Raw genomic sequence first — 24636 nt, 5'->3', positions numbered from 1 at the left:
TTGCCCCTAATTTTCTTTGTGGTGTTTTCCCTTGCGTTCTGTTCCTAAGTTCTGGATAACATGAGCTCATTCACCTCACCAAGTGGTAAGTTCATGTTCCCTGATGGAGCTTGTAGCTGTGAGTAGACAAAGACTTTCAGCTGTTACCCATAGTTTTAGCACTTTGGATGTAGTATGTAACACTAGCTTTAGTGTTCTGTAGTTTTTATGCCAGCGATAAACAGACCTGCAAAGAAGACTTGAAAGACCATACTCCTGTCATAAATGGAGGGCATGTGCTGTAAGGAGATTTGGGAGTAGGAGTTTAGACCTGGATGAGTGAAACTGTCCCCTCTCTCCTTCCAGCCTGATGGTTCCACACTGCCCTACAGTAGGCAGTGTGGAAGAGACTTGAGAGGCATTAAGTGGGAGATGGCTTCTCTGAGCTGGAAAGCAGTGCCTGGCTACCTGAGTTGTTTTCCTTTTTCCACATTGTGCCTCTCCCAGCTGGAGCTTACCCCATATGCACCATGCAGCCTGTGCAGGACAATGCATAAATCCTAATTTATACTTAGAATGTTAATGGCTTTGGATCTTGAATTCATGTCAGCCTGTGGATGTTGCAGCAACGTGTCCTTTGGGCACCTTCTGGAGAGTTAGATTGCTATTGTGTAAAATGTTGAATCATAAAAATAAAGCATCTATTCTCTGTATAAATCAGCAGCTGATAGCAGTAGTCACGGCAGCAGTGTGTTTGACTGCTGGATCTTATGCCTTTGTCTATCAAAAGGAGACTCGGTGTCTGAGACACAGCACAAGCTCTAGGATCTACCCCACTTGTTTTTTCTCTCCCCCGAAGCAGTCAGTACTCAAGGCACCAGCAGGCACAGCAGACCCAGTACTTCCCTGTTTGCTGTGTCTTTGAGAAGTGTCCCTTGTTCCCCATCAGCCCAAGAGTAAAACAGGTCAGATACACATGTCCCAGACTTACCCTGGAGTGACTATAGGGTAGAGGACGATTTTCCAAGCCATACAGTAGGCTCCACCCCTAGCACACTGCCTGGTGCTCCAGCTGGATCACCTCTCTGTTAGCACACTAACTGTAGTTAGTAGTTTTCTCACTGTCCTCCCTGAAACCTCTGTCACCCAGAAAGCACAAACACCCTGAGCAAAGAGGCTTCTGCTCTTCCTTTGCAAGGAACACCTTAAAAGACAGTAATAGAAAATCAACGTCATCCTTGACAGCAACATTTCATCTTAGTTTGAACACATCAGTATTAGGAGAGCTGCAAATTGGAAACATCTCTGATAGGAAAAGAGACTGAGTAGACTTGGCAGGCAGGATTGAAATAAATCATTCTGCCATTTTCTCACTTTTAATAAGGAGAAGGAGATCAGAGGCACACACAGATGCCAGCTATCTAAAGTGTTGACACTTCAACAGCCCTGGTACCTTTGAGAGTTTCTTTACAGAAATCTGGCATTATTTGCTGGAAGTTAACCCATGAAAATAACAATCAAGAAAAAAAAAATCAAAACTGTGATTGAAGAGAGTTGTAGAAGTCCTGTTCTCTGCCTCAAAAGGAGAACTGGACAGAATACTAGGTGTGCTGCCAGGCAGTGGTTCCCTGTTAATGTCTTAATAATATGGCCTTGGTGACTCCAAAAGCTTTTCTCTGTAGGAGGCTGTTTGCAGCTGAATCTGCTAAGGAAGTGTGGGAGACTTACAGAACTCTGTGGTCTTTTCAGGATAAAACACAGCAGTTGCTGCGCAGTATCTGTGTGCTGTTCTACTGCTGCTGCTAAACTCCTTAAAAGCCAGCAGGTTATAAAGCAGAACCAAAATGTTCTAAGACTGATGTCTGCCAGGATCTTCACTTTACTTTTTCTAAAATGGATTTTCAATGTATGCCTCTGACTGATGTGTTTCCATGTTGCCTTCAGGTGGTCTTAAACATTTCCACTTACAAAGAAAGCAGCTGATCAAAACTATATGGAGTCTATTGAAGAGGGAAGGGCAGATGATGCAAGATGGGGATGAGGCGGGGTTTGAAGCTGTGCTGGCTTTCTTTGTTGTCCAGATTGTTTGAGCTGTTCATTCTTGTCTTTTCTCTGCCACAAGCCCCTCCTTTCTTTCGAATACGTAAAGTTCTCTTTTATGGCGGTAAGACCTCTCTGTTCTTTTAGTTTCCTGTGATTTATCCCTTAGTGTCAAGTGTCTCCTTTAGTGCCTAGATGGCCAGGTAGTCCTAGTAGCTATACTTGGGTTAATACTTCTGTGGCTGCTTTGCATCTTCTTCTTCTGCAACTTAGATGTATTTTAGATGCCCTACAAAACATGAAAAGGCTTGGATTGCTTACTTTTAGTGCATTGTTTAGTTTCGAGGAGCTAAATCTGATTTAAGTCCTTTTTACATCCAAGTCAGACGTTTCCTCGGCAGGAGCAGCATTTTCCACGTGCGGGAGCAGCAGCTGGCGGCAGCACACATCCGAGTTAATGAAGTTATAATTGTCCATCAGTTTCCTCACTCACAGGGAGCAGAGCAGGCACAGTTATTGCTCTGTTTGTTTCCAGTTTTAGATCTGCAGAGGGAGTTCTCATTTTCTTCTACCATTGCTTGAGGGATAGCAGAGGGTCAGCAGTTCAGATGTTGAGTATACTCCTGCGTTCTTAGTGCTCAAGAAAGATATGAGGTTATTAATGTAAAACAGGGATGGACTTTACACAGTTCCCTGTAGAGTGAAATGGACCATAGTACATGTAATTTGTCCATTGAACCATCACCCCTGAGGATTATGTCTCTCAGATATTGGGCATTTAATCTCTTTAAAACAAAGATTGGGTTTCTCTTTTTTTCTTTAATTCTTTTTCTTTTTTTTTTTTTTTTTTTTTTTTGAGACAGTATCTGTGTGGGTCTGCCACCTGTGAACTAGAAGGAAATGTATATTACACTGTTACAAAAGCTTGCAAACAAACCACTGGAACATTGAACTGCTTGACAGTTGATAAGGTTTATGGAAAAATTTTGCATGAAGATTACTCTGGGTTTTGTGTTTTCAATTGGATAACTCACTCTTGATTTGGACTTTATTTTTGTGAAGGTTCAGGAGAGATGTGGAAGTTTTTCAGTGTTTTGAATTAGTTGCAAGAATTCACATTTACCTGAAAATAGATAATGTTGTAAGATAAGCATGCCTATCAGTTAATAAGCCATTCAAAGTTGAGAAAAATACTCCCTCTTTTTAACACAGCTGAAACCTATCTGCACATGAGCAGTGATACCCTTGGAAGGTTACATCAGTGATGAGGTTTCCATGCTAAAGGTAGAAAGAAGAGTCTAAAGTCAAATACTGGGATAAAAACCTGAGCCTAAGTCGAAATCAAGTATGTTTTAGTATAATATATCACATTGTAGTCAAGGACTAGCAGCTTTCTGTAATGCTAGAGTGTACAAAGAAGCTTGGCACAAAGTGTATTCCTGCTGTGAAGCTTGGCTGAAGAAAGAGATGGATATGGACAGGAGGCACTGGGGAGCAGCAGTGCAGAATTGATCACCTGATGATGCAGGGTCACAGTGCAGGCAGCAGCCAGCTGCTGAGTCCTCATACCATGAAAAAGGAATCAATTTTAATCTCTTCAAGGAAGATTTTGAAGAAAAGCAGTGCAGTAGAAGGATCTGCCTGTGTAAGCACATGAAGGGTGGCTTGGGAGAAAACGTTGAGCTGCTTTTGGGAGAATTTAGCAAGTATTTTAAATACATAATAGTGGGCTGATCAGAAGTGGGAGTCAGTTGCTGAAAGATGGTAGTGTGGATGTAGGCTGTGAAGGGCCTTGAGAGTGAAGACATGGACCATACATTTCTCCTGATAAGGAAGGGGAGCAGTGGCCTGCAGAAATGATCTCTGCAAAAATGTAGGTCTGATTATGGGCAGTGCTTTAGTGGTGTGTGGGAAGAGTTGTGTTCTTGAGGTAATGGGCATTGTACAGGGAGAAACTGCATTTTCCCAGCTTTGCCTGGCTACAAAATCATAAGGAAACCTGGCAGGAGGAAGAGGCTCAGCAGCAGACCTTGCTTTGTGGAAGAGAAATACTAATTTCTCCAAGCGGGAGCAGGGAAGGCTCCAGTTCCTGTGTAGGTTGTTTGATCTTGCTTGAGTCACACTGTCAGACTCTTGGTGCTTTCTACTCTTGTCTCGGAGGGAATGCAATGTAACATGTTAGTATTGCCTTTGTTTATATCCAAGAATGAACAGATTTGTTCCCCTTGATTTTTTCCCCTGCAAAGATGGAGTCTTAACTGTGATATCTTAAATGAAAAGGCCATGAGAGATTGCTCTGCTTTTATTGCTTTGACAACAAAAAAAAGTTCAACAAATGGAGGTATTAACTAGTGCTACAGAAAAAAACTCCAGAGCCCCAGTGGTCGCAACCTCCAAGAACTCCTGCCTGCTGCCACAATCCTGTGTTGTGAAGATTTTGATGCTTCATCCTCAACACCCTTGCATTCTGCAGACATGCTTCATAAGTCCTTCCCATGCCTGATGTGGTGACAGTGGTGAATTCAGACCTAACTGCTTTTTTTCCTTTTCCTTACAGAGCATGAGAAACACAGACTGTGTAAAAGTGCGGACTATATGAATTTACACTTCAAAGTGAAGTGGCTGTACAACGAATACGTTCGTGATCTGCCTGCCTTCAAGGGAAAAGTGCCTGAATATCCAGCGTGAGTGTTTTATGTCTCCTGTAGTAAATCCCCGCTATCTGCTTCTTTTTGTTACCTTGGCAGTAGGGTGGTCATTTGTTTCTCCTGCAGCTGCTTTCAAGATAAATAATATTTTACCTCACAGTTTTCTGTGTTTATGTGCATGTTTGTCCCCTCTGGTGTTCTGTGCCACTGCCCCTCACCCAACTCAGTCCATTATTGTACAGTATCTCTCAACATTTCCAAAGCTTAGCAGTGGCATGGATAGACTTTGGGCTACTCTGTGTCTGTAGTGTGGGCAGGTCTTGAATAGAAGATGTGTGCCTACAGATAGGCTTTATGTATATATACTGTACATGGATGTCATATGTACACACACACAACAGAATTTGTGAGGAAAGATAATGTTTTCTCTTCCTTAGTAAGACTTGGTGATTTAGTTGGAAGCATCAGATAAGCTGTCTATCTTGAGCTCTAAGCAATTGTTTGCAATTTTTAACTTTAAAAGAGCAACAGTAGATTTCAGACCTGGAGAAGGTGTATGAGATGAAAAGGTTGTGAGAAGGTGTGTGAAATGAAGAGATTGTTTGTGCAACCTGGAGTTAATGCTGTCAGACTGTTACTTCTGTGCTTCACTGTTACTCCTCCACTGGGTTTTGGGGATTTAACATACACTCTTCTTTTCAGCCCCTTGGAATCTTTCTTGCTTCAGTTTGAGCTTGTTATAGGCTGCACATAGAGAATAAATTGTTCCTGCTTTACAAGAGTAAAATGCTCTGCTCATGCTTCTTTATGGTCTTCTGCTGGTTCTGGTTTGTTCCTAGCTTTCCTTCTAAGTGAGATTTGCTCACCTCTTTCCAGACAATTTGTGTCTGAACATAACACTTGGCCTTAAATATTGATGTTTCATCTAGGCCTTGCCATGCATTGCCTTACAGGCAGTGCTGCTGCTCTCATGTGCTATGTTAACAGCAACCTTTTTTTCTTTTATTCAGAGATATTGCTGGCTGGTGGTGCTCCCAGTTGGCCACTGGCTGCTCTGCAGGCACCCTCAGCATTGTGTCCCACCACACTGCTGTTCCCACCCTGTACGTGACTGTTCTGTGCTGTCTAAATGCAGCACTTAGCCCCTCTTGACAAACCCATTTTTCCTGGACTGTGTTTCTAGTTTGGCACTTTGAATTCTCTTGCCATGCTGTTGTGCATGCAGTCCCTCAAGCCTGGTGCTAGCTGCATACTAATCAGACTTGAGCCAGTTGGGTGTAATTGCTCCGTGTGGGCTGTGGGCCTGATTAAGAAATCAGGTCAGCAAGAGGCATAAGATGCTCAGTGAGCAGGGTGCTGGAGTGACAGTCTCAGAAGCCCCATTCTCTTTGCTGAGCCTCTGAGTCAGGGCAGTTTCATGCAAGCTATCAGATATTCTTAATCTCTCTTTTTCTCCTGTGTAATCAGGATAATGATGCTCGGTTCTGTTCTGCGGTCTGTTCTGCTCTGCTGGCCTTTGTGGTAGAGCTTCAGTGCTCGTGTGCATTTGCAGCCACTGGCTTTGTTACTTCCCCCTCCTATTTCAGTACAATAGCCGCATTGTCAGACGTAGGTGACAACTGTAACCTTCACCTGTCACAAAATATCCCCTTGATATGGGTTGTCTTTTGATTTGTTTCATCACAAGTGTTTTTAGCCTCAGAACTTCTTTAAACAAGGGACTCCATGCATCACGTTTGCACATTGGTAAACTCCTTAGATGAAGCTAAATTGCTGCTGTCCACACAATGGTTGGGCTCTCTGTCTGCTTGTCAGACAAAAGGCTATCCACAAATTCACTTTTCCAGTTTATAAACTCTGAGATGAGAAACTACATTCCTGGTAGCCTTGAGAGATGATTGAACAAAGTGCAGGGTCCAAAGTATTGAGGCTGAAGTTTTTATATTCCCTTTATTTTCTGAAATGGAAGTAACTATGTAACTAGGAGTGAATCTTCAAACCTCCTTCTCTGCCAGATAAAAGCTGTGAAGTGTCAGTTCCTGAAAAACTCCAGCTTTTTACTTGTGTAAATAGGTGTTCTGTGCTTTGTTTAAATACTGATCTTAGCATGCAGGTAGCATTGTAGCTGTACTGGAGCCTACCTCTTCTCTGGTGGAGAAAGATATTCCTTCCTCTGAGATCCTGTTGACTTACTCGCTTTCTTCATCAAACACAGTGTTTATTCTTTTCCTCATTGGAACCCTGCCTGCCTTCTTGCCTTGGCTTTTGCTAAGGCACAGAGATTGTTCCATAGATAACCACAACAAATGAACAAGACTAATTCACCTGCAGAGTGTGACCCTGAGGGAGCCAGGCTCATGGCCAAGCTGAAATTGTAGCCTTTTGTGTTACCTCGCTGTCGCGCAGCCAACAGAGGTGAGCTTAGATGTAGTCCTGAAGCACCACTGTTTTTCCCAGCAGGCAGGACTGAAGTATACTCTGTGCAGACCTTGTTCGGTGAGTTTGGCTGTGCCATCTGGAGCCAGGCTGTGCTGACCCCTGTGAGCACAGAATGTCTCTGAAGCAGCACCGTGAGCTGCTGCCGTGTGTGCTGGTGTGTGAGTCATTAAAGCCTTTGCTTCCTGACCAATAATTGAAGCAGATGAGGGAGAAGATACTTGCCATATAACAACATTTTGAAGCTATTTCTGCATGAAAACAGATTATTTTTATTCATTTCTGTGCTAGATAATTTTGCATATTGTTGTGCATATGTTGCTTTTGTAGTCCTTGGAGTCCCCCTGACTTGCTCAGCAGCCTAAGACCTAATAATAAAATATTGTAAGAGGTATTTGGCCTAAGATAGTTCTAAATTTGTGTTACAGCTCAAAACATAGTTTGGCCCTGAATGTACATGTACACATGTACATGTGGACTGGAAGTATTTATAAGTTATTTGCATCTCTCAGATTTTCCTGTCAGCCAAAGGACAAAATTGAGACCAGCTTTGCAGATGTACTTAAAGAATTTCCTGGTCTAAGTGGTTCATTCAATATTCAGTGTAAAAGTAAACCTCTTCCTGAAGATAATGCTTTTTTTTTTTATGAGAGGGGGAGCAAATACACTGCTCCTACCCGCCCAACAATACTGTTTTCTCTGCCACCTTTGCTTTGACTATTTGGCAAGACAGTTAGGTATACCTTGACGCTTGATTTTGTGTAGCAACATATGGCATCCATAAAAATGGGCAGTGTTCTCAACAGCAAATGGCCCTTTCTTGTGAATGTGGTGCAATAACTAAGGATGAATGATAATCAGGAAGTTGCTCTCCTGAAAGTGAAAACTGTGGCTTCTGGCACAAACAAGTAATCTTCCCTGCATGTTGACCTGTGACATGTGAAGCAGTCAGCAGCTCACAGTCTGGGAGTTGTGAAACAGGTGGAAGATGTATAGTTACTTCCTTGTAAACTGCCTGAGTTTCTTTCTAAGGCTTAAGCTGTTTAAAATACACTATTGCAGTTTAAAACAAAACGTTGAAAACTTGAGAAACTTGCAGCAGACTTCAACATATGCTGACTTTTAGAAGCCTGAAGTGCCATTCAAAAGGAATTCTTCCAGAATACAGGAAGTCCATATGTCTGTGACAGTGTTCCACTGTTGCTGTCTGTAATAAATAGGGCTGCATAGACAGGTTGCTGTTGGCATTTTAACACTATGTCAGTTACAATTTCCAATATTAGCATTGATGTGCTTTATATTTCAAAGTGTAGAGATTATTCAAGGCTATCTAGTATGCTCTGGCTGTGAATTTGCTCTTGATCTCCCTCTCATGTCTGGCACATGCTTTCATGTTCTTTGCAAACTCAGTCCACAATTAGCACAGTCTCTATGAACACAGCTGCCTGTGTAGAGAAGGCTGTACTCTATTAAACTCACATAATAATAATCTTTTGTATGGACTAAATTGCACTTGGACACTTCTTTCTCTTGTTTGTGAATACTGTTTAGTAATATTTGAAATTAAGATTTGCTTCAGCTGTGCTGTGTTGGCACTTGCATGCAAGAAACTCTAGACAGACATTTAAATAAGGCTGTAAGGGCTATGTTACTGCTTTAACACAGGCAAGAAAAACATACACCCCCTTTTGTACTGTGTGTGTGTCCCTTGGAGCAGAGGACAGAGGGACCAGCTGTCAGATTCCATCACTGAAGCTGCTTCTCACACTGCTATTTTCACACTGCCTGTTTGGTACACCCAAGTGAGCAGCAGGACAGGTGCCTGTGGGTGTGGAGGTCCTCTTTGTGCTCCCTGGCCATGGATGGAAGGGAAAAAAATGACAAAGTGCTTTGAGGTGGAGCAAAATTAAAGGTGGCTCTCAAGGGGGAGTAAAGCGGAAGGCAGCAAGAAGAGAAAAGACAGGAAGGACAAAAATGGGTCAGAACCAGCCCAAGTGATGGTACAGGCCCTGCTAGTTTGTGTAGAGATGCAAGTACGTTTGGGAACTTGGACTGCACACATGGACATCAGCATTCAGACATTTGACAGCTTTCACGAGGCTTGCTGGGGTTGGGGTGCTTCTCTTCCTGCTGTTACTTGCTGTCTTTGCTCCCCTGCAGGTGGTTTGAGCAGTTTGTGATGCAGTGGCTGGATGAAAATGAAGATGTTTCCTTAGATTTCCTGCATGGTGCTCTGGAGAGAGATAAAAAAGATGGGGTATGTAGGTCACTCTGAGTGCTTGACTTGATGCTACATCATTCAGTGCACAGAACCAAATAAAGCACTATAAATTCAGCTGTCTTACAAGTGGAGGATGTGGTCCTTTTCACTTGCTAAACAAGTGGGAAACTCATTTATTTTAGTATTTTACAGGTCACAGAGAACTTTTTAATAGCAAGGTGCATATCATTCATTTTTGTCTGCTGTGCTGCTGTTAATCTGTCAGCCAGTGGCTTGGTGCTCTCTCGACTGTCTCCGTTTGGGAGAAGTAATTGAAATTGAAAATTGAGGCACTTTGCATGTACTTAGTCATGCAGTGAGAATGTGACCTTAATCCACTGACAGACAAATCTTACTCTTAATTTGCTGAGTATTGCCAATGGAAAGAAGAGCTTTCCTGTTATTCAGTGACTGTTGGCACTGTAGTCTGTGATACTCATGCAACATTCTGTTTAATAGCTAAATTAAAAAAAAAAAAAATTAAAATAGCTCTTTACTCTCTCCTTCTTCCCTCATTAACTGACAGGCAAACCATGCATTGCATTAAGGATCTCAACATCATGGTACATTTCCCTGGTGATTGTCATGATCATAGCTAGTGAGGGACAGTAAATTTATAATCCAACCAAAAAAGGCTATTTATCTCCTCTAGGCCCTTTGAAGGGTTTTTGACTAATTCTGAGGAAGATGTAGGTTTTGGTAAAGTCACCCTGCGGTGTGACCCATGGGCGGGTATATTTCAATCTTTCCGCTTGACAATGACTCTTTGTACTTCTGTTTTAGTTCCAGCAAACATCCGAGCACGCTCTGTTCTCTTGCTCAGTGGTGGATGTGTTCACCCAGCTCAACCAGAGCTTTGAGATCATTAAGAAGCTGGAGTGCCCAGACCCTGTCATTGTTGCCCACTACAATAGGAGGTTTGCTAAGGTAATACCCTCAGCATCCAGATGTGTGTCTTTTCTTAAATGGCGTATGATTAACCAGATAGTATGATTTTTTTTATTTTGTTCTGCTTCCTGGTGTTTTCTGCAGTGGTAGAGGACAAGTAACAATGCTCACATCTTGTCTTCACAGACTATTGGGAAAGTGCTAATGCAGTATGCTGACATACTCTCCAAGAGCTTTGAGTCCTACTGTTCCAAGGAGAAACTGGTGAGTTACACTGAGCTGCTGTTTCCCCCCAAAGAATCATGTAATTGTCCTGATGAAACCAGTCTCACATTGCACCTGACCATGGTGATGTAAATATTTTCAGTGTTGTTTTTATCATGATATGGATGCTTTTGAAGTTTAAATTCTGGCTTGGACCTAAAATAAAAACAGCTTCCTGAAGATAATATGTAGGGTTTGGAGGCTGTTTGGTCTCCTTGAAACCACACAGCCTGTGTTGTGTGATTTAAAATAATAAAAGAGGGCACAGATTGCTCTGTAAATCTGGTACAGACAGAGATGTCTGTTCATCTGGGTATTCTGCAACTGGGAACTGACCATACCATTTCAAGCTGGAGCAAAATGGATTTTTTTTTTTATTTTTTAAATATTTGAGTGCTGAAATCTGAGCATGCCCTGCCTTCTATGTAATTCTCGGATCTGATGGTATGTGGGGAAGGGTGTTGAGGCACAAGGTCTCCCACTGGTGACAGTGTGTTGGCATCCTGAGCAGTAAAAGTCACCTGCTTTTGTCCCTTCAGCCCTGCATCCTGATGAACAACATCCAACAGCTGCGGGTGCAGCTGGAGAAGATGTTTGAAGCCATGGGTGGTAAAGAGGTAAGAAAGCTCAGAGACTGTTAATCCTCATTCCTCCTCCACTGTTGTTATGGGTTGTTTGCATCATATTGGTTCTTAAAGACTGCAGTCATGAGGAGAGCCTTGTGGCACCTGGCACTGTAAGTGTGGGGAGACAGCCATGACTGAAGGCTTCCCAACTAAATCTGTCATCAAATGCAGGGGAAAATGTTTTGGAGCACAGAATGGCATGGAAAAGGAAAGAAAAGATTGCCTGTTGTGCTCACATGAGCATGGCTGGTGGAGGTCTCAGTACTGTGGATATTGAATCCTTTTTGCAGGACATAAAAATGTGGGACAGTGCCTTTAGTATGAAAAGTCCAATATCTAATACATTACAGACAAGCAAATGAGTTCTCTACTCGTGTTTTGAGGGATATTCAGATGTGTCCATTTGTTATGAAATGGTAATTGTTACAGAAATAATGTTTTTCTCATCCAGGTCACTGTTTTTGTTTCTGATGTAATATATGTATCTTTTTTTTTCTCTTCTTTTTTCATTGCTTTTCAAGATTCAGGAAGATGAAGAAAAGCCTGCTGATGCTGATGTTAGGAAAAATTATTTTCAAGTGCATTTTCTTTGGTTGTGTTGTGATAGAATCTGTGCTATGACCTGTATGCCAAGAGGAAAGTCAGCTTTGCTGATGGACCGCTCAGTTTTTGCCTGTATTGCTTTTTTAAATCTTGCTTGTGCTCAGTGGCAGAATTCTGTGAAGTGGCAAAAATCTCAACAAATAGATTTGCGCAAGGAAAACTGCTGTCATTCTTTCACAGGTCACCTCAATACTCCTAATTTCTGAGTCCTGCCTCAAGAACTAGCATTATATGCTTCCTGCTGTAATAGCAGCAGTAGCTAAATACTCATTTTTGGGAAAAAAATAAACTTGCAATGAAATGTTTGTGAAGTGGCCTATAAAAGTTTAATGCCTGGGCATTTAATTTCCCTTAAGGAATCAATTTACTACAGCTTTCTGTAGTGGTAGCCATTAAGTAGGGTTTCCCTATATTTAAAATTGAAAATATCTCCAATCCTGTATTAAATAAAAGGAGAAAAAGGGTGTTTCTTGAGGTTGTTGGCTGCTTTCCTAGACTTTCTCTTCTCTGCATTCTGCCCTTTAAAACCTTCCACAGGAGATGTAAGTAAGGTAAAAAAGGGGTAATGAACCTGCAATTTCCCCTGTACCCTGGAACCAAAAGACTGGAAGGGGAGAGAAACCCAGACAGTAAGGAGTAAAACAGGAAAAAATGTGGCAGTCACTCTAGGAAGCTGGTTTTTGGGAGTGGTTTTTTTTTTCATTTTCTTTTCAGATGATGCTTATTGCACTTCATAGGGCTGCCACTGATCACCAGAAATAAATCCTGTTGTGTTAGGTGCCTGCATTATCTGCTGCCCCCAGGGGTTGCCTGCTTGGTGACTGTGTAGTACATGGCTTCTTGACTCAAAAACTGCCAGGTTTTCTGTTTTGCTAGAGTAAACAAGGTTTTTGTCCTAGTTTGAATAGTCTTTTGGCTGCCGATTAATACCTGACAATTGGGTAACAACCAGTAACAATAATTTACTGGCCAGCATCAGTGGAAATGCATCTGTGGGTTCTATCCTCCTTCAGGAAGGACAGTTCTTACTTTCTGCGGTCTTTCATTTGTTCTATGGTCTTCTATCCGTGATGCAGTAGCTTGCACAAAAATAAGCATTTTCCTGACTACTCTATCCAAAAAAGAACTTCCTTGAGAGAGTAGGAAACTAGCATAGTGGTATGCCCTGTTCTTGAACTGTTCAACTTCTTCTTGTGTTCTCAAAGTTGTTCTTGAGAGCCAGGTACCAAACATTCCATTGTTCCTGTAGCAGGTATGTTACTTGTGCTATGTGTGCAGCCAGACCGTGGAGACTGGTTGTGGTTACTGTGTGCTTGTGGCTTCATCTGCTTCTGATTCCCAGATCCATCTCAATCTGCAGCTGTAGCTGTAGCACTGCACAATTCTGGGAAGCTCTGAAATACTGCTGCTACGTGGTGTTTGCCACTGGGTCCAGAACACACCCCTAGGGAAATCGAGGTCACTTATTCCCTTTTGCAGTGAGGGAAATGAAGGGACAGGGCTCACCTGTGGTCATGCTGCAGTGTAGTGGCATAATGTGGAACAGAATTTCTTGCCCAATACTGTTTATTGAGATTGGGCTCCTGCTTTTCTTTATCTCTCTCCTCCACCCACTGCCCCCAGTGAGTTATGATACCTTTTCTCTTCACTTCTCTTATTCTTTTCTAGACTGTAGTACTCAAAACAGGGCAAAAATCGTCCAGCATCTCTGGGTTTAATATGTCAACATCATGTGGTCTGTGAACATTACTAGTCAGAAACAATAAGGACAGCAGCAGTGCTTTAGAGAGCTCTGTTTAGAGGGGTTCCCTTGCGTCAAGGCGAATAGATAGATATATATATATATATATATATATATACACACACAAATATGTAAACATACATGCATACACGGAGAAAAGTACCTTAAATAAGTTTTAGGAATTATAATTAATACTTTTATTTCCCTTCTGAGCTGTATTGATCTCATGGGATGAAAACAGCTTCATCATGACTCAGGAGCATTCTGAGACATCCCTAAAGCATGTTTTGGAAAGGCAGTGTTTATGAAGTGGCAGATAGCATTAAAAGCATAATGACTAGTGAAAAGTGACTCCTGGATAAAAACTGGGTCATGAATACCTTTTAAAACCTTTAATTCCTCTGAATCATCTCCAGTGCATCAGCAGAGCAGAGATTAGCTCTCTGCTGGGATGGGCTACACATATTCAGTGCTAGTGTTTGCCTGAACTTGGCCCCATTAATTTAATTATTCATACTTTGCCTAATAAAACCTAACATGGCTTGTATTTTCTGCCCTCCTCTGTGGTTTTCCAGAAGACTTCAGCCTACTGTCCATTATTTTGCTTATCTTTTCATGAGTAATGAACTCATGGCAGTGGAATTAAAAGGTGCTACACTGCATTGCAGACTGCTGGAGTCTAGATTTAGTGTGAAAGACTAGTTTAAAACATTTCCACACTTCTTTCCCAAGGGAGAGGAAGTATCCCCTCTTGTGAGGTTGTTGTGAGGAAATTGTGAGGTGAGTATCAGAGGCAAGAACTGCCTAGGGAATCCAAGGAATTAGCTGCTGAGTAGCAGCATATTGTCATAATAAAATTTACATGTCTTTGGTTTCCAGCTAATCTTCACAATTAAAGCTTCAGGAAACTCTCATCTTCATGCTTAGCCAAGGTTAGCCTATATTTTAAATCCTAAATTGGCCACCTGAATAACAAATTGCAGGACAGCTTAGAAACAGCCAAGACTTAAATAGGAATATTCTCAAAGGATTTGTGATATCTGGTGTTTGCTCCGCTTTAGCATCCCACATGCCATACCTAGGGCTGCCCTAGTATTTGAGAAGCTAACAGCTATTATTTGGATTCAGTGCTCTATGTTTCTTACTCTTGAATCCTGTAGGAAAGTGGGGGAGATGCCTGAAAATTCAGTGGATGTCCCTAAAGTGGGGGTTGAATCTGTTGAGCTCCCAGGGGCTGGTAGAGGGAGGCAGGACAAAAATCAGCAGCTTCAAACTGGAGTCAGATGAACTCCATAACTTGCCAAAGCTAGAATATATTAGCAGGGCATAATTCTTTAGCTACTGATATGCCAAATCAGACCTGATGATTTCACGGAGTCTCTGCCTTTTATAGATGGGAATTGATTAACATCTTCAGCTTTCTAGAAGGCAAGAGTCATGTCTCTCCACCTACAACACCTACAGAGAAGACTTCCAGTTCTGGCCACTCACGCTTCGCCAATGTGTGGAAACCAAAGAAGAACGAATTATGTCTCCTGGAAAACTTGGAAGCCCATCACTGCAAATTCTTAGGCTCAGGGATTCTGTTTCTTGCATGAGGAAAGGAGGAGAAGATCATCCTAAATTCAAGTTGATAGCACTTCAGTATAAATGCCACCATTCAGATTAGCAGAGGACTTGAGGTTCCGGCCCTAAATGGGTTCAGATGAGACTTTGAGGCCCACATTCTCTCAAAAGCCAAGTCCCAGATATTTTCAGAAAATTAACAGAGAATTGATTTCTCTCTTGAAATTTAAATACTGGATTAGCTTTTCCGTCTTTTCACCTCAGTTTTCAGCAGCACACATTTAGCCTCAGACACAGAACTGTGGCTGCGCCAGTATTTCCACTGGAATTGAAACATTTGCTCAGAGATCAGAAGCCACCTCGCTGTAGCTCCTGTCCCATATTTTGCACAGAGAACTTTTCATTCTTCCTCTGAATTATCTCTCATACACCCACAGAATGGAGATCATAAGCCTGCTGAGAGAAATGGTGTGGATGTGACATGTGGCAGTGACCCAGCTGCCTAATCCTGTTTTCTGCTATACCGGCCAGATTTATCATGCAGTCCAAGTAGCATTTCCTGCTATCAATGATAGCTGATATGCTTAAAATTCATTGACTGAGCAGCAACAGCCACACTGTTGTGGGTTCATTTGAGCACTCTTATCAGCGCTTCACCACATTGGCCAAGTTTGCAGTTAATACCACATGCTGCAGCACTCTGTGACTGACATGTGATTTATGTGTGGGAAACAGCAGTACACACCTACCAGCACCTTGCTGATGAACTTATATCACACTCAGATAATTCCCCAAACTTTGCTTTTGAGCCAAAGCAGGCCAGTGCCTAAGCATTAACCATAAATCGTGTTATGTGGAGTCCTTGTTCCCTAGTAGCAGTTGCTCAGAAAACAACAGCTTTTCTAGCATGACAGGGGACTTTGAGGATGCTGAACCAGAATGCTTATTACCAGGGTTTGGCTTCCTGAGGATGAGGCTGGGCACCTCAGAAGTAAATCTGGGCAGCTGTCTTGCCAGCTGTACCCAGAGAGCTGTGAGCTGATGTTCTGGAGGAGTGAGAGTTCTTTACAATGGATAATGGATCTCATCCCCTTGGCAAAACATTGTGTCAGGTGTCTCTTCTTGCAGTACTGGGACAACAGTGCAATGAGGAAGATCAGTTTGCAGTAAAATACAACAACAGTGAGAGAAAACTTAGAGGTAACCAGTGAGCTCTCCAGGCCACCTCACAGTAAAATAAATCATTGATTGCACAGTTCATGAACCAGGGCAACAAGCTGTTGATCCTGACCTCAAACATCCTCTAGGCTGTGCATCTGATACTTGTAAAGAAGTAGATCATAAAGAATAATTGCCTTGTACTAAATTCTTTTGGGGTTTTTTGGTTGTTTGTTTTTTTGTTTTTGTTTTTTTTTTCTTGTCCTGACTGGAAAAAGCAGTTAATTGAAATGTTTTGATGAATCATGAACTGGTCCTACCTCAAATCTGTCAGAAATGGCTGAAATCAGAGGGCAGTTCAGTGCCATTAATAGTAGAGAGCAAATCAGGGAGCTTCTGACTCATTGTGCCTTTACACAGTAGGAGGGGAGGATTAATGTAGGGGCAAGAGAAACCACCACCACCAAATGCTGTTTTTATTTTGTTACCTACAAGCTTGGCTAGAATGAATGATGATTGGCATGACATTAGCTTCCTACTGCCGTCACAGGGCAAGAGTGTTACAAAGATAATAGGAAAAGAAATTTAATAAAGGAAAAATAATCGGAGGCAGCAATGCCTAAAGTTACAAGGCCTAAGCAATCACCATTTGCTTGGTTGTTGGATCTTACTTTAATTACTTTTAAAATTCTGATCCAGAAGTTTCATTAGCACAGGTTCAAATGCGTAATAGAGTCAATTTTCCATGCCAGCTTACAACAAGAAAATGAGCAGATCAGATTCCAAATCCCCTGAGGCTTGGCTTTCTCTGGCAGATGCTGAAGCAATACGAAGGGGGCTTCAGCACTGATTTTAGAGGTGAGAACTCCCGTAGTATTCAAATCCTGTATAGATGGATATACCATAAAAATCTAAACTGATTTTTAATCACAGTACTGGTACTTGGCTCATTACATTCCTAAAGAGATACTCTGTCTTAGAGGAAGCTTTTTGTTTTATGAATGTCTTGCCTGCCTGCACACACAGGCAAATCTGTTTTGCAAGTTTCTTTTCATGAGCAAATGATCGCAAAGCATTCATCCTGTGTTGCTGTGTGTACACACAGGTATTCTGCTCAGAAGTGGCTCTTTTGAGGCTGGACGGGTGACAGCAGCTGGAGTACATGATACTGTAAATCATGTTCAATTCAAAAAAAGGTGGCTTTGAACTGATTAGAATGGAAGAAAGACTTCCTTACAGTACCTGCCAAGGTGTCGACAGCATTCCTGTAGTGCTTGGGGAACTTGTTTCTTGTTTTCCTCTGACCACTTTTATACAAAAAGCTGTCTGGTTCCATGTGAGAGTAGAGCTATGTTTGCTCAATATCAGCTGAGATTTTACTTTTGAAAAATGATCAACAAAAGTGCACAACAGCTCCTGCCATGATATTGTGGCCAGATTTTCAAAACAGCTGGGATCCAACATTCTGAGAGCAGTGACTGAGTCAACCTTCAGTTGAAGTACTTTGACAGCAGGGTGGAAGGTGAAAGAGCCTCTTTCAAGATCATGCATGAAGAAATGCACAAGAAGTAACAAGCAGTCTGAAAAGTCCTGTGTCCTTCTAGACTCAGAGGGGTGAAATGACCTGTAAACCCAGGATAAAGCACAGTACTTGATGGATTCTCAGCCCAGATACCCTCTTGGACACAGGGAGTTCACATTCCCTTTCTTCCTCAACTTCACAAGCATCAGGAAGGATGTTGAAGGGTATAGGAGCCTGGGGAAATTACTTGCTGCTTTTTAGGCAAATATCTGCTGATGATTTCACAGCTTCTGTAGCAGCAGCAGCAGGCAGTGGAGGAGAACATCCTACCTGGCAGAGTCCAGTGAGGATAGTTCACCTGCTTATTAAGTGTAGCCTCAACAGTGAAGAGAAGCACTGCAAAGGACAGCAGACTGCCCTCTGGGTTCAAACTAAATGCTCTTTTTTTTTATCCACAGTTGGATGCAGAAGCAAGTGACCATCTCAAAGAGCTCCAGGTGAAGCTGAACAATGTTTTGGATGAGCTCAGTGCAGTGTTTGGTAACAGGTCAGTACTGCAAGGACCTTGTCATTGAAGCATTCCTTTCTTTTGTCTGATCTCATTTAGTCAGTTTACAAAAGAAAAGAAACTCCTGTGAACTGCATTTTATTTTTCTTTTCGTCTTAAATTCATGGCCTTTCAGATACAGAGACCACCTAAAGAAGTGAGAAACATTTTTAAGGTCTTTCTCTTCTGTATTTCTCTGTTTGGAAATGTGAACATGGAGATCTCTCAACTGTGAGATGTATTTAAATTACACAGAGTGATTTATTTTTTTTCAATAAGTAGTGCTTGTCAGTAACAGAATTGCTTGCTCCTTTACTGCTCAAAAAGCAGTTTCCAGCTTAGCGTTTATGAAGCAACATTCTTGTTTAAACATTCTGCTCTAAATGTATGAAACAGCTGACTGATTTCTGATTGTTAAATGAATACTGAAATAAGAAGGAAACAGGTTTAGAATTTGAGATAGACTTGTTCTAAAGCGTCTGCAAATGTTATCTAGTGTTTCAAGGAGCTCTTTAAAGTATTGCCAGAGTAATTGACGGCAATTAGGTTTTACTGCAAATCATGTTATCGTTTACCTGAGGATAAAAATGTGCTCAACTTTATAAGACTTTTGTAGTGAACTATAGAGCGTGTCAATTAAGTGAAATCTAAAAATTCAGAGCTCCTGACTGATCTTTGAAAACAACCACTTCTCATTACAAACCCCGTTCATTTAATGTTGTGCTGCATAACAAAATTAATGCAGGCATGAACTGTAGTGTAGCTTAAACATGCGCAAGGCAGAACAACTTGTGCCAACTTGTCCTCCCAGGGTTGACAGGTTTACAATTCTTATGGCTAAAAGATCATTCTGGGATTTGTCAAAGACTGTTTGGATTTTAGCACACAAAGCTAAGCAGGGAGATAAGTGAGCAGTTCCCATGGCCAGTAATGGTTGCTACAGAAAGAAATGGAAAGACTCAAACTGTAACTGAATGGAATCAGTAAAGTTCATAATTAGACAGAGACTGACTGAGAAACAATGATTAGGGAGGTGATTTTTTTTTTAATCTGAATGTTGTCTCCATGGTGTCATTGCTACAAAACAACTAGGGGACAATATTGACAAATGATAATATGATCTAAAGATATTTTCCAGTATCAGCATACATACTGGGGAGTGTTTTAGAGAGATGAGCCAGCCAGAGATCCAGCCAGTCAGATGTCTCAGGTGCTTCATTTATCCCTTAACAGTTTTAGGGAGTGAAAAGCAGAGCTACAGTTTACTGTATAATCACGATCTCCTAAAGGATATGAATTTAGGAGATAAGGCAGATATCCACAATATTCTGTGCAGTCTGTAAACAGTTGCTCTTTCACCCCTGTGCACACCTGACACTGCAGATCTTAAATCTTCTTCATCTGTGTGAGATTAATTGTATTTGAGGAGAAGGCAGCACATGTCCAGAGATCCTCACTACCCTTGTGCTAAGAGAGATTTTGTCTGGACACAGAAGCATTTTCTACTTTGACATAAGTCTTGGAAGGGTTTATCCTTCATGCAAGTCTAGCTACTGTTTTGTTCTTGGAGGCTGTAGGAGTGAAGGAAGGAATTCCTGGAGGAATTAAGGAGCAGCAGGCCTTGTCTGACAGCATAGGTGAAGTTTTTTAGCTTGCTGCTGCCAAGGGCTCCTGTTAAGCTGTACATCTACACAAGCTTCACTTTCAGGTGAACCTGTTGCTACAGTAACAGATGTATTATTTTTCATAAAATTGGCAACCATTTTGACTCATATTACTTTTTATCTATGAAGGCACTGTTATTTTCCATCCTTGACCTGGGGGGTTTAAAGCATCTTGAGGCAAGGTCCTGCAATTGATGAAGCGATGAGAGACTTGTGGGGTGGGGTCGGCCTGTGACACAACAGGGATTATTAACAGCACAGGAAATTTTTATGTTCTTTGATTTGATGTGGCTTAGGTCTCTGATTAAGCTGACATTGCAGCCCCGACTGAGTGCTGCAGGACTCTTTCTGCTAGAAGTACGGCAGGTAGGAGACAGCTCTGGAATTTTTCCAGTGAGAGGCAGGCTAGAATTGAGCAAGAAGGAGCATGAGGCTAGAGGTGGCAAAGCAGGAAAGGTGATCAGGTAGAGAAGGAAGGTGAGAACCATGGGACACTCACACCCCACCCACAGGTGTCCTAGTAGCTCACATGTAGAAGTTCAGATGCAGATGTAAAGCTGGCTTCCAGACTTTTGTACCTTGTCTTAAATCTTTACCCTAGCTTCTAGCACTGGCTTCTCTTCCTGGTTTCAAACCTCTGTGCCATTAATGGATAGTTAAATGTCACTTGTAGTGCCTGTTGTTAGTAACTGTTCTTTTAAATGTCAGAGCATTTTCCTTTATTTGCTGAATTGATTAGTTGTCAGCTCTGCTGATCTAGTCATAATTTTTAATCACTGCATTATTTAATTTTGAATCTCCTCTTAGCAGGAAGAGGTAGAAAAGTAATTGTTCCTTAATGCCTTATGTGTCACTTCGTTACAGGGAGACTGCACTTTGCACAGCTGAGCCCCACATCCCAATTTGACACTTGGCATTGACTGTATGGCAATGGACTGGTTTAAGCTGGTGCCTGCCTTCAGGCTCTCTCTGTTATTTTAAAGACTTAAGCTATGATGGGTCATAACTGGATTTCTGCTGATGGACTCCTGGGTGCTCAGAGTGGGGTGTGATTGTGTCATTGCTCCATGTGATATCCCAGTCTCTGCAGTGGAGAAAGCAAAGGGTTCAGCAGGGTGCTTTGAGCTAAGAATAACAGCATTTCTTGAAGTCAGGAAAGGATCATTTCTTGCTGCAAGATGAATGAACAAAGTCCGCTCAAACGTGCTCATGTCTTGTGTTCAGAGGTGGTCAGCTGTGGGTGGGTGGTGGGCACAAGGAACTGGGGACCATGCCCTTTGGTAACAAATACAGTAAGGAAAAGAGCAGCAAGTCTGGTGAAAGAAAAGTGTGAAACTGAGTGAACTTGAAATTTTTTACCTTGTATTTCTGCCACTAATAGTGTTGTTTTTTGCTTCTCCTATCTGTGCAGCTTTCAGACTCGGATTGATGAGTGTGTCAAGCAAATGTCTGATATCCTCTGTCAAGTGAAAGGGACAGCAAATTCTGCTGCTAATGCCAGAAACACAGTTGCACAAGATGCAGATAATGTCCTGAGGCCACTGATGGACTTCCTGGATGGAAAGTAAGAGAGTGTTCAAATATATGCTACACGTACAGTTCATTGGATTGGAACAAGAATGAGGCAGAGGGGAAAATAGCTTCCTGTTCTTGGTTTGTTACTGAGATTTACAGTCTCCACATTTTCAAGAAGAAATAATAGGTTTTTTTCTCATATCTGCCTCTCACAAGCTATGGATGGGCTCTTGAGCTGAACACTCTCAGTTCTTCTGTTTACCTCTGGCAATTATAACAATCACCAAAACACACCTGATAAAGTAGTGAAAAAGACTGAAACTGTACATTTTCTGCCATTTTTTTTCTATAGAGATTTTACTGTAGCAAATTTACAAGCATATTGCAAACAGTGCTTATGTACTTGATACATATTTTGCTCAGTATCACAGTCATGTCAAACGTGTGTTCTAGTTGCACCTGCTGCTCTTCTGACTCGCAAATAAGCTTCTGAACCATGGGACATGCACATGGTTGATTCATTGCTTTAATTAACTGTTTCATTAGTACCATGCAGCATGATTCAGCTGGACAAAGACAGTTAAATGTTCAAGCCAAGTCTTGAACTGCAAAGAGAAATAGTTTTTAATCTCTGTACGAGTTAAACTTACTGCTGATGCACGTCAGTTCATTTAATAAAGGATGGAGAGCAATTTTCATAATCAATGCTGCAAGAGATGTGAAGCTTTACAAGTTTAAAATGGAGGAGGTTTGATTGCTCTTAGTGTTGATTATCCCATCTTTCTTTTGGGTCAACGTGTACTAAGTGACTGTCTGCAGCAGTCACTACATCTAGAAGCCTTCTTATTTGATCATTTTCCATTCATGCCTTCATGAAACCTGAAAAGTCATATTCCTTTGTTCCATTGGGAACGTGGTATGCTACAGCCTTGCCATCCAGCTGTGGAGCAAGTAACTTTGATTAGAATAATTTGTAATTTTAAAAATACACTCTGTAAACCAAATACATCTTCTTAAAGGGATCCTGTTCAAGGTACCTGCTCTTATTTGAATTAAATGTATTATTCCAAACCGCCTATCACCAAGTGACACTTCTGTAATCCCCAGGTCAATAAACAGAAATTATTGAGATCAGAAAAGTCAATCATCCATTTCGGCCAGTGCTTTTAATGCTAAAACTCCAAGGGAGAGCACAAGCTATGGTTTAGAAAAGGGTTTTTACCCTTAAAGCAATTGTTATGACAAACTGCTTTGGATAGGGCACTGAATCTTCCATATGCAGCTCATTTTTCATTGCATATTGTGCTCTTTGAACTTACTCAGTTCTTGCTCTCTCCCTGCAGCCTGACACTGTTTGCAACAGTGTGTGAAAAGACAGTGTTGAAACGGGTGCTGAAAGAGCTCTGGAGGGTGGTAATGAACACCATGGAGAAGCTGATTGTGCTGCCTCCTCTTACAGACCATACGGTAAAGCATTTTATCCTTCCTGACTCATACCAGAAAGTGTTGCCATTGCCTGTGTAACTCATCCCCCTGACCTAGTGAGTCATCCATCCAGGTAAATTTGTCTGCATGTACCCTGCCTGAGGATGGAAAAACATGTCTGTAACTTGGTAAAGAAAGAGAGCATCTCTATTTATGGTAGGGTTGCAAGACACAGATCACACTCTAGAAAAAAACACAATTCAAAAATCCATGATCCAAAAAGAGTTTCTGTCCAGTATATCAGTTTATATTGGTTAGTGTTTTGCAGTCCTCTAAGGAGGGCTGTCTGTGTATGTGGGAACTATGGAACAGTTAGGCTTCATGGCCTTTGGTCATGACCTGTAGCCACTTTTGCACTATTGTCAATTAGCCAGTGTCTCTCTAGATAGATGTGGTTGATTTGAGCTTGATTTTTAATCACCCATCCCTCGTTTTACCCCCTACAGAAGGCTTTAACACCAGCATTGGCTGGCAGGATTTCTCTGTCTGTCATGCTGAGGAGTTGGAAGCAAGTCCAGATAGTTTTTCCTCAAAGGCTGTCTTTTGTAAAATCGTTCAGCTGTGTGGACATGCTGGATGAATGTGTGTTGTGAATGTAGTGATGCACTTAACAATGGAAGATTAACTCCTCCCCAGTCCTGAGAAGCCAGAGAAAGTGATTAAATGTCAGTAATGCATGCCCAGCTGCTCTGGGGGATGGCATTTAGTTGGAGGCAGTGTGAAGTTTGGGCTGTAACCTCATTATTACAGATGATCCAGAACTTCTTTTCATTTGGCTGTTAGAGTGAACTTGCAGTCTGTAGCTCAGTTATGCAGCCTTACTTTTTTCTCAGTGGTAGGTAGAGCAGTAGTTTTTTTCACTACTCAGTTCTCTCACATACTTGGATTGGGCTTCTTGGGTTGCAGTGTCCACGAAAGTGATGTAAACTTGCCTCTTGCCATCGGTGTTTCTTTCTCTTAGAGAGAAGGCCCTTGTCTCTGGCCTTGATGATGATGATTTTAAATAAAACTGTTGGGATGAAATGAGCTACAACCATGAAATTAGCATGAGCTGAAATTTGCTAAAGACTGCTTTCTCTGAGCTCAGATTTGGAGTAATCTTTTCTGCTTGACTTTATGATTTGTAAAGAAGAAAAAGAAAATTAATTTAGGAAGATGAAATTTATTTGTCTTAGTTGAATTGCTTTTAAACAGGAGTTTTTGGGGACAGGTGCTAAAATCATCATGTAGGAGCAGCGTTAACATGATCCATTTGGAATGGAATCAATGAGATCAAGGGCCTCAGAGGGAACTAGGGAGGGGCTGTTGGAGCTTTATACTTGCTAGTTTTGTATTTCAAAGGCAGAGTAGGAGAGTGATTCAGTACTTGTATCATGAAGGAGGCAATAACTGTGATCAGCCAGTTCTTCCAACCTGCAGGATGTTGCTGTAAGCCACTTAAAGTTTTTTTCATAGTTTCTTGTGGCCATCATCTCAGTTTTAAATTGAGAAGCAAATTGAAGCATATACTCTCTTGTCTGAGATAAGGCAAAATGCTCATAGCTGGAATTTTTGGTGTCTAATTAGTTGTGTGGTATCAAGGAGGCTGAACTAGTCTAAACTGGAAAATGAGTTGCTCTTCCAGAAGGACAGTTATGAACAATGCAATGATTAAAATGGCCTTGTCTGCAGTCCTTGAGCAGGGAACTGGTGGT

At 41.7% G+C, this 24636-nt stretch overlaps 1 protein-coding gene across 5 annotated transcripts in view; it reads left to right on the top strand.

Moving 5' to 3' along the window:
* Positions 1-24636, top strand: part of UNC13B (unc-13 homolog B) — a 205786-nt gene that overhangs the window by 160841 nt on the left and 20309 nt on the right. For all 5 annotated transcript variants that reach the window (XM_014886034.2, XM_088157158.1, XM_088157156.1 and 2 more), the window contains 8 exons: positions 4577-4703; positions 9264-9360; positions 10147-10290; positions 10438-10515; positions 11055-11132; positions 18190-18278; positions 21354-21506; positions 22801-22924. In XM_014886034.2, coding sequence (XP_014741520.2) covers positions 4577-4703; positions 9264-9360; positions 10147-10290; positions 10438-10515; positions 11055-11132; positions 18190-18278; positions 21354-21506; positions 22801-22924 — 890 coding nt within the window. The remainder of the gene's footprint in view (positions 1-4576; positions 4704-9263; positions 9361-10146; positions 10291-10437; positions 10516-11054; positions 11133-18189; positions 18279-21353; positions 21507-22800; positions 22925-24636) is intronic.

The sequence above is a fragment of the Sturnus vulgaris genome, chromosome Z (assembly GCF_052056855.1).
Source record: "Sturnus vulgaris isolate bStuVul1 chromosome Z, bStuVul1.hap1, whole genome shotgun sequence".
In the NCBI taxonomy this organism is placed as follows: domain Eukaryota; kingdom Metazoa; phylum Chordata; class Aves; order Passeriformes; family Sturnidae; genus Sturnus; species Sturnus vulgaris.
This window is presented reverse-complemented; position numbering and strand designations above follow the sequence as displayed.